We start from the raw sequence: 10,181 nt of genomic DNA on the forward strand, positions 1-10,181 counted from the left end.
TGTAAATGTCTCGTGACCTGCATACTCACCAGACATGTCACCCATTGAGCATGTTTGGGATGCTCTGGATTGACGTGTACAATAGCGTGTACAACAGTGGGACAACATTCCACAGTACTGACTGGTTCTCTGATCACACCAGATACTGACTGGTTCTCTGATCACACCAGATACTGACTGGTTCTCTGATGACACCAGGTACTGACTGGTTCTCTGATGACACCAGATACTGACTGGTTTTCTGATCCACACCAGATACTGACTGGTTTTCTGATCCACACCAGATACTGACTGGTTTTCTGATCCACACCAGATACTGACTGGTTTCCTGATCCACACCAGATACTGACTGGTTTTCTGATCCACACCAGATACTGACTGGTTTTCTGATCCACACCAGATACTGACTGGTTTTCTGATCACACCAGATACTGACTGGTTTTCTGATCCACACCAGATACTGACTGGTTTTCTGATCACACCAGATACTGACTGGTTTTCTGATCCACACCCCTACCTTTTATTTTAAAGGTATCTGTGACCAACTGATGCATATCTGTATTCCCAGTCATGTGAAATCCATAGATTAGGACCTAATGAATCGATGCATGTTGCATTTATATTTTTGTTCTGTGATGTTTTATTTGTGTGTGTGTGTTTACTTAAACCTTATATATTTACACACATTAGGTAAACTTACTAATATATACAGTTGAAGTCAGAAGTTTACATACACCTTAGCCAAATACATTTAAACTCAGTTTTTCACAATTCCTGACATTTAATCCAAGTAAAAATTCCCTGTCTTAACTCAGTTACGATCATCACTTTATTTTAAGAATGTGAAATGTCACAATAATAGTAGAGAATGATTTATTTGAGATTTGATTTCTTTCATCACATTCCCAGTGGGTCAGAAGTTTACATACACACAATTAGTATTTGGTAGCATTGCCTTTAAATAGTTTAACTTGGGTCAAACGTTTCGGGTAGCCTTCCACAAGCTTCCCACAATAAGTTGGGTGAATTTTAGCCAAATCCTCCTGACAGAGCTGGTGTAACTGAGTCAGGTTTGTTGGCCTCCTTGCTCGCACACACTTTTTCAGTTCTGCCAACAAATGTTCTATAGGATTGATGTCAGTGCTTTGTGATGGCCACTCCAATACCTTGACTTTGTTGTCCTTAAGCCATTTTGCCACAACTTTGGAAGTATGCTTGGGGTCATTTTCCATTTGGAAGACCCATTTGCGGCCAAGCTTTAACTTACTGACAGATGTCTTGAGATGTTGCTTCAATATATCCACATCATTTTCCTTTCTTTCCTTTCTCATGATGCCATCTATTTTTTGAAGTGCACCAGGCTCTCCTGTAGCAAAGCACCCCCACAACATGATGCTGCCACCCTCGTGCTTCACGGTTGGGATGGTGTTCTTCGGCTTGCAAGCCTCCCCTTTTCCTCCAAACATAACGATGGTAATTATGGCCAAACAGTTCTAGTTTTGTTTCATCAGACCAGAGGACATTTCTTCAAAAACTACGATCTTTGTCCCCATGGGCAGTTGCAAACCGTAGTCTGGCTTTTTTATTGCAGTTTTGGCGCAGTGGCTTCTTCCTTGCTGAGCGGCCTTTCAGGTTATGTCGATATAGGATTACTGTGGATATAGATACTTTTGTATCCGTTTCCTCTAGAATCTTTACACGGTCCTTTGCTGTTGTTCTGGGATTGATATGCACTTTTCGCACCAAAGTACGTTAATCTCTAGGAGACAGAACGAGTCTTCTTCCTGAGCGGTATGATGGCTACGTGGTCCCATGGTGTTTATACTTGCGTACTATTGTTTGTACAAATGAACATGGTACCTTCAGGTGTTTGGAAATTGCTCCCAAGGATGAACCAGACTTGTGGAGGTCTACCATTTTTCTGAGGTCTTGGCTGATTTCTTTTGATTTTCCCATGATGTCAAGCAAAGAGGCACTGAGTTTACAGGTAGGCCTTGAAATACACCCACAGGTTCACCTCCAATTGACTCAAATGATGTCAATTAGCCTATCAGAAGCTTCTAAAGCCATGTCAATTTTCTGGAATTTCCCAAGTTGTTTAAAGGCACAGTCAACTTAGTGTATGTAAACTTCTGACCCACTGGAATTGCGATACAGTGAATTATAAACGAAATAATCTGTCTGTAAACAATTGTTGGAAAAATAACTTGTGTTATGCACAACGTAGATGTCATAACCTACTTGCCCAAACTATAGTTTGTTGTGGAGTGGTTGGAAAACGAGTTTTAATGAGTCCAACCTAAGTATGTAAACTTCCGACTTCAACTGTATGTATATACAGTGCATTCAGAAAGTATTCAGACCGCTTGACTTTTTCCACATTTTGTTACGTTACAGCCTTCAATGGATTAAATAAATCATGTTCCTATTCAATCTACACACCATAACCCATAATGACATCACAGTACTGCATAATGACATCACAATACTCCATAATGACATCACAATACTCCATAATGACATCACAATATGTTACAGCCTCATTCTACAATGGCTTTAAAAAAAAGCAGCATGAAGCTGTGGGGATGTTTTTGAGCGGCTGAGAGACTAGTCAGGACCTCAGACTGGGGCGAAGGTTCACCTTCCAACAGGACAACGACCATAAGCACACAGCCAAGACAAAGGCAGGGGTTCCGGCTTCCGGAAAATTCTCTGAATGTCCTTGAATAGCCCAGCCAGAGCCCAGACTTGAACCCAATCGAACATCTCTGGAGAGACCTGAACATAGCTGTACAGTAACGCTCCCCGTCCAACCTGACAGAGATTGAGAGGATCTACAGAGAATAATGGGAGAAACTCCCCAGATACAGGTAGAGTCATTCCCAAGAAGACTCAAACCTGTAATCGCTGCCAAATACTTACCAAATTGACATATTTCAGTTTTTTTTTTTAAATGTGCAACAATTTCTGAAAACCTGTTTTTGCTTTGTCATTATGGGGTATTGTGTGTAGAATGATGAGGGGGACGACGACGACGATTGAATCCATTTTAGAATAAGGCTGTAACGTATTGTGATGTCATTATGGAGTATTGTGATGTCATTATGGGTTATGGTGTGTAGAATGACGACGACGACGATGTAATCCATTTTAGAATAAGGCTGTAACGTAACACAATGTGTAAAAAGTCAAAGGGTCTGAATACTTTCTGAATGCCGCTGTAGTTGGTGTCTAATGTAAATGTTATATTGTATTACACCTCGGTCTCAATAGGTCTTCCCTTTCAAAATGAAAAGGTTCAAAACAATTAAAATAAAATACAGTAATTCCAAAACAAAATGTCCACACCTCTTCTTTGAATTGTAATCTGATGGGACTATTCCCAGTGTTTAACCAAGACTCTTCATCCTCCACCTCCTCCTCCTCCACCACCTCCCTCCACCACCACCTCCTCCACCACCTCCACCACCACCTCCTCCACCACCACCACCACCTCTTCTTTGAAGTATAATCTGATGGGATTATTCCCAGTGTTTAGCCAAGACTCTTCAACAATCCCATATATGATACATTCAGTATTATTCAGTAACTAAAAACAGGGTCAATTCCATGAAATCCAGAGTACCTTTTTGAATTGAATATGGTATTGACCCCAAACACCCTGACTTACAAACCGTGTGATGTACTTCCACTTTTGTTTTTGTTGCGACGACAGTGACGCGTCTTTCGAAACTTAAAAAAAAAAAAAAAACAGACCATCTTGTTCTCCGCTCTGTTTCTTTTTTTTTAGCCATCAAAGACGGAGTGAACGTGCGCGGCTACACCGCCTGGTCTCTGCTGGACAAGTTTGAGTGGGACGAGGGCTACTCCGAGAGGTTCGGCCTGTACTACGTAGACTTCAGGAACAAGAATAAACCACGTTACCCAAAAGCCTCGGTTCAGTACTACAAACGCATCATCAGCTCCAACGGATTCCCCAACCAGAGAGAGGTGAGAGCACGGATCATTTACTAGATCCTCAGTTACATCTTTAATACAAAATCACATAAAACACATTACAACAGCTTGATATTAAATATAAAACATGGAAATGTACATAGTTATACTGGTAGAAATGGATATACTGATATACGTTGCATATAGAGCACTCCATATTCAGGTGAGGACATCATCCTGTCAAATATTGAGAAAGAGGGAGGGGGGAGAGAGAGAGATAGAGGTTGGGGTGGGTGGGGAAGAGAGAGAGAGATACATAATTAGAATATGATGTGTGTATTCTATATTAACCCTCTATATTAACCCTCAACCATCCTAGTGTGTATCCTATATTAACCCTCTATATTAACCCTAAACCATCCTAGTGTGTATCCTATATTAACCCTAAACCATCCTAGTGTGTATCCTATATTAACCCTAAACCATCCTAGTGTGTATCCTATATTAACCCTCTATATGAACCCTAAACCATCCTAGTGTGTATCCTATATTAACCCTCAACCATCCTAGTGTGTATTCTATATTAACCCTCTATATTAACCCTAAACCATCCTAGTGTGTATACTATATTAACCCTCTATATTAACCCTAAACCATCCTAGTGTGTATACTATATTAACCCTAAACCATCCTAGTGTGTATACTATATTAACCCTCTATATTAACCCTAAACCATCCTAGTGTGTATACTATATTACCCCTCTATATTAACCCTAAACCATCCTAGTGTGTATACTATATTACCCCTCTATATTAACCCTCAACCATCCTAGTGTGTATCCTATATTAACCCTCAACCATCCTAGTGTGTATACTATATTACCCCTCTATATTACCCCTAAACCATCCTAGTGTGTATCCTATATTAACCCTCAACCATCCTAGTGTGTATCCTGTATAACCCTCAACCATCCTAGTGTGTATCCTATATTACCCCTCTATATTAACCCTAAACCATCCTAGTGTGTATCCTATATAACCCTCAACCATCCTAGTGTGTATCCTATATTACCCCTCTATATTAACCCTAAACCATCCTAGTGTGTATCCTATATTAACCCTCTATATTAACCCTAAACCATCCTAGTGTGTATCCTATATTAACCCTCTATATTAACCCTAAACCATCCTAGTGTGTATCCTATATTAACCCTCTATATTACCCCTAAACCATCCTAGTGTGTATCCTATATTAACCCTAAACCATCCTAGTGTGTATCCTATATTAACCATAAACCATCCTCGTGTGTATCCTATATTAACCCTCTATATTAACCCTAACCCATCCTAGTGTGTATCCTATATTAACCCTCAACCATCCTAGTGTGTATCCTATATTAACTCTAAACCATCCTAGTGTGTATCCTATATTAACCCTCAACCATCCTAGTGTGTATCCTATATTAACCCTCTATATTAACCCTAAACCATCCTAGTGTGTATCCTATATTAACCCTAAACCATCCTAGTGTGTATCCTATATTAACCCTAAACCATCCTAGTGTGTATCCTATATTAACCCTCTATATGAACCCTAAACCATCCTAGTGTGTATCCTATATTAACCCTCAACCATCCTAGTGTGTATTCTATATTAACCCTCTATATTAACCCTAAACCATCCTAGTGTGTATACTATATTAACCCTCTATATTAACCCTAAACCATCCTAGTGTGTATACTATATTAACCCTAAACCATCCTAGTGTGTATACTATATTAACCCTCTATATTAACCCTAAACCATCCTAGTGTATACTATATTACCCCTCTATATTAACCCTAAAACCATCCTAGTGTGTATACTATATTACCCCTCTATATTAACCCTCAACCATCCTAGTGTGTATCCTATATCCTCAACCATCCTAGTGTGTATACTATATTACCCCTCTATAACCCTAAACCATCCTAGTGTGTATCCTATATTAACCCTCAACCATCCTATTATCCTGTATAACCCTCAACCATCCTAGTGTGTATTCTATATTAACCCTAAACCATCTAGTGTGTATCCTATATTAACCCTCAACCATCCTAGTGTGTATTCTGTATAACCTCAACCACCTAGCGTGTATCTATATTACCCCTCTATATTAACCCTAAACCATCCTAGTGTGTATCCTATATTAACCCTCTATATTAACCCTAAACCATCCTAGTGTGTATCCTATATTAACCCTCTATATTAATAAACCATCCTAGTGTGTATCCTATATTAACCCCTATATTACCCCTAAACCATCCTAGTGTTTATCCTATATTAACCCTAAACCATCCTAGTGTGTATCCTATATTAAATAAACCATCCTCGTGTGTATCCTATATTAACCCTCTATATTAAAACCCATCCCTAGTGTGTATCCTATATTAACCCACCATCCTAGTGTGTATCCTATATTAACCCTCAACCATTAAAACATCTATATTAAAGTGTGTATCCTATATTAACCTCTATATTAACCCTAAAACAGTGTGTATCCCCCTTTAAAAACATCCCCTATTAAAAACCATCCTAGTGTGATCCTATATTAACCCTCTATATTACCCCTAAAAATTAACCCTAAACCATCCTAGTGTGTATCCTATATTAACCATAAACCATCCCTGTGTATCCTATATTAACCCTCTATATTAACCCTAACCCATCCTAGTGTGTATCCTATATTAACCCTCAACCATCCTAGTGTGTATCCTATATTAACCCTCAACCATCCTAGTGTGTATCCTATATTAACCCTCTATATTAACCCTAAACCATCCTAGTGTGTATCCTATATTAACCCTAAACCATCCTAGTGTGTATCCTATATTAACCCTCTATATTAACCCTAAACCATCCTAGTGTGTATCCTATATTAACCCTAAACCATCCTAGTGTGTATCCTATATTAACCCTCTATATTAACCCTAAACCATCCTAGTGTGTATCCTATATTAACCCTCTATATTAACCCTAACCCATCCTAGTGTGTATTCTGTATAACCCTAACCCATCCTAGTGTGTATCCTATATTAACCCTAAACCATCCTAGTGTGTATCCTATATTAACCCTCTATATTAACCCTAAACCATCCTAGTGTGTATCCTATATTAACCCTCTATATTAACTAACCCATCCTAGTGTGTATTCTGTATAACCCTAACCCATCTTACAGGTAGAGAATTGGAAGAGGAAGGCCACAGAGACCTGCTCTTCCAGTAACCAGCTCCTGGCTGCAGGTCAGTTCACATTAAAACATCCCTTTAAAACATCCCCTTTAAAACTTCCCCTTTAAAACATCCCCTTTAAAACATCCCTTTAAAACATCCCCTTTAAAACATCCCTTTAAAACATCCCCTTTAAAACATCCCCTTTAAAACATCCCCTTTAAAACATCCCCTTTAAAACTTCCCCTTTAAAACTTCCCCTTTAAAACTTCCCCTTTAAAACATCCCCTTTAAAACTTCCCCTTTAAAACTTCCCCTTTAAAACTTCCCCTTTAAAACATCCCCTTTAAAACATCCCTTTAAAACCTGTGTTCAATAAGAAGGTAGTAGGTGTGGGGCAAACAAATAAAGACTCAGCCTCAACCTCCCTGTTGATACTGGAGGGGGCTAAAGTTTCTAGAAAGAGGGCCCTCCTCTTAGTTTATAGCTCCAACCCTGTTCCTCCAGCTAAATGAGATTATCCGTAGTCCTAGGGAAGGTTTTAGTGCTCCAACCCTGTTCCTGGAGAGATACCCTCCTGTAGGTTATAGCTCCAACCCTGTTTCTGGAGAGAGACCCTCCTGTAGGTTATAGCTCCAACCCTGTTCCTGGAGAGAGACCCTCCTGTAGGTTATAGCTCCAACCCTGTTCCTGGAGAGAGACCCTCCTGTAGGTTATAGCTCCAACCCTGTTCCTGGAGAGATACCCTCCTGTAGGTTATAGCTCCAACCCTGTTCCTGGAGAGAGACCCTCCTGTAGGTTATAGCTCCAACCCTGTTCCTGGAGAGAGACCCTCCTGTAGGTTATAGCTCCAACCCTGTTCCTGGAGAGAAACCCTCCAGTAGGTTATAGCTCCAACCCTGTTCCTGTATATTATTATTCCAACCCTGTTCCGGTGAGGATGGTAGGTTATATTTCCAACCCTGTTCCTGGAGATTTCACCAGGATATATCTGTAAATTGACTTTATTTGCCATGGGTCATTATTATCTGTGGATGGTACAGTATATTTCTATCTTGCCATGGGTCACCGTGTCTCTGTGGATGAGATCTATCTTGCCATGGGTCACCGTGTCTCTGTGGATGAGATCTATCTTGCCATGGGTCACCGTGTCTCTGTGGATGAGATCTATCTTGCCATGAGTCACCGTGTCTCTGTGGATGAGATCTATCTTGCCATGAGTCATTGTGTCTCTGTGGATGAGATCTATCTTGCCATGGGTCACCGTGTCTCTGTGGATGAGATCTATCTTGCCATGAGTCACCGTGTCTCTGTGGATGAGATCTATCTTGCCATGGGTCACCGTGTCTCTGTGGATGAGATCTATCTTGCCATGAGTCATTGTGTCTCTGTGGATGAGATCTATCTTGCCATGAGTCACCGTGTCTCTGTGGATGAGATCTATCTTGCCATGGGTCACCGTGTCTCTGTGGATGAGATCTATCTTGCCATGAGTCACCGTGTCTCTGTGGATGAGATCTATCTTGCCATGAGTCATTGTGTCTCTGTGGATGAGATCTATCTTGCCATGAGTCATTGTGTCTCTGTGGATGAGATCTATCTTGCCATGAGTCACCGTGTCTCTGTGGATGAGATCTATCTTGCCATGGGTCACCGTGTCTCTGTGGATGAGATCTATCTTGCCATGAGTCATTGTGTCTCTGTGGATGAGATCTATCTTGCCATGAGTCATTGTGTCTCTGTGGATGAGATCTATCTTGCCATGAGTCATTGTGTCTCTGTGGATGAGATCCATCTTGCCATGAGTCATTGTGTCTCTGTGGATGAGATCCATCTTGCCATGGGTCACCGTGTCTCTGTGGATGAGATCTATCTGTTGTGTGTTACTGTCTGTGTGGCTTAGTGGCTAAGGGTCTGGTTTGCCTTGCTATGTGAAGTTGAACTCTTGGGAGGGCCTTTTAAAAATCGCTCCTTTGTGCAGATTTGTAAAAAAAATCAGCTGCTTCGTCCTCTCTTAACCCCAGCAGCAGAGCATAAAGCATCCAACGGTTAAATCTAATCTTTGTATTGGACTTTGCATGCATTTCCGTTGGTCACAAAGAGTAGGCAGAGCATTTCCTAGTCTAGGATATTTCGAAGAAGTCAAACACTTTGGATCCTGTCAAAAAAGACACTAAAAAACCAGGTGAAAACCAGCTTCATCTTGCTACAGATCAAAGAGGGAAAGCTGCTTTTGGCAAACAACAACACTTGACAGTGAGTGACTGCTAATGATTGCTAGGTGAACTGCTAGCTGATGCTACTAGCCACGGCATTGGCAGTTCTCAATGGGTTAACCTTTTGTCTGGGTTCAACTCTCCGTAATGCTTCTGTCTCTTCATTAGAGGAACAACGGAGTACTGCTAATGATTGCTAGGTGAACTGCTAGCTGATGCTACTAGCCACGGCATTGGCAGTTCTCAATGGGTTAACCTTTTGTCTGGGTTCAACTCTCCGTAATGCTTCTGTCTCTTCATTAGAGGAACAACGGAGTACTGCTAATGATTGCTAGGTGAACTGCTAGCTGATGCTACTAGCCACGGCATTGGCAGTTCTCAATGGGTTAACCTTTTGTCTGGGTTCAACTCTCTGTAATGCTTCTGTCTCTTCATTAGAGGAACAACGGAGTACTGCTAATGATTGCTAGGTGAACTGCTAGCTGATGCTACTAGCCACGGCATTGGCAGTTCTCAATGGGTTAACCTTTTGTCTGGGTTCAACTCTCCGTAATGCTTCTGTCTCTTCATTAGAGGAACAACGGAGTACTGCTGCCAATATACTAAGACTTATACATGGTAAGAAAAATCATCATATATTATTTTTATAAAGACATGATACATGATTAGAAAACATTCATAATATGTAAGGTTATACTTTTTTTTTTTTTGGGGGGGGGGGGGTGTTAACCCTTTGAGTGCTGTGCTCTCTTGAGCCTTCATATAAAGACTGCTTTAATGTTAAAGTAATCTGTGTAAAATGGTTGATGTGCCGATGT

At 40.6% G+C, this 10,181-nt stretch overlaps 2 protein-coding genes across 5 annotated transcripts in view; one reads left to right on the plus strand and one right to left on the minus strand.

The window, feature by feature from the left end:
• The window catches only part of lctlb (lactase-like b), a 39,310-nt gene that overhangs the window by 24,550 nt on the left and 4,579 nt on the right, over nucleotides 1-10,181 (plus strand). For 2 of the 3 annotated variants that reach the window (XM_065002848.1, XM_065002849.1), the window contains exons 13-15: nucleotides 3,791-3,990; nucleotides 7,156-7,219; nucleotides 9,937-9,981. In XM_065002848.1, the coding sequence (XP_064858920.1) occupies nucleotides 3,791-3,990; nucleotides 7,156-7,219; nucleotides 9,937-9,981 (309 nt within the window). Of the gene's footprint in view, nucleotides 1-3,790; nucleotides 3,991-7,155; nucleotides 7,220-9,531; nucleotides 9,579-9,936; nucleotides 9,982-10,181 lie in introns of those variants that run through there. The other variant, XM_065002850.1, reaches the window with a different exon arrangement.
• The window catches only part of zwilch (zwilch kinetochore protein), a 72,814-nt gene that overhangs the window by 11,583 nt on the left and 51,050 nt on the right, over nucleotides 1-10,181 (minus strand). The window contains exon 18 of one of the 2 annotated variants that reach the window (XM_065002845.1): nucleotides 3,992-4,173. The exons of the other annotated variant lie outside the window; for it this stretch is intronic. The gene's annotated coding sequence lies outside the window, so the exon portion shown is untranslated. Of the gene's footprint in view, nucleotides 1-3,991; nucleotides 4,174-10,181 lie in introns of those variants that run through there. 2 annotated transcript variants of the gene reach the window in all.

The sequence above is a fragment of the Oncorhynchus nerka genome, linkage group LG17, assembly GCF_034236695.1.
Source record: "Oncorhynchus nerka isolate Pitt River linkage group LG17, Oner_Uvic_2.0, whole genome shotgun sequence".
Lineage (NCBI taxonomy): Eukaryota > Metazoa > Chordata > Actinopteri > Salmoniformes > Salmonidae > Oncorhynchus > Oncorhynchus nerka.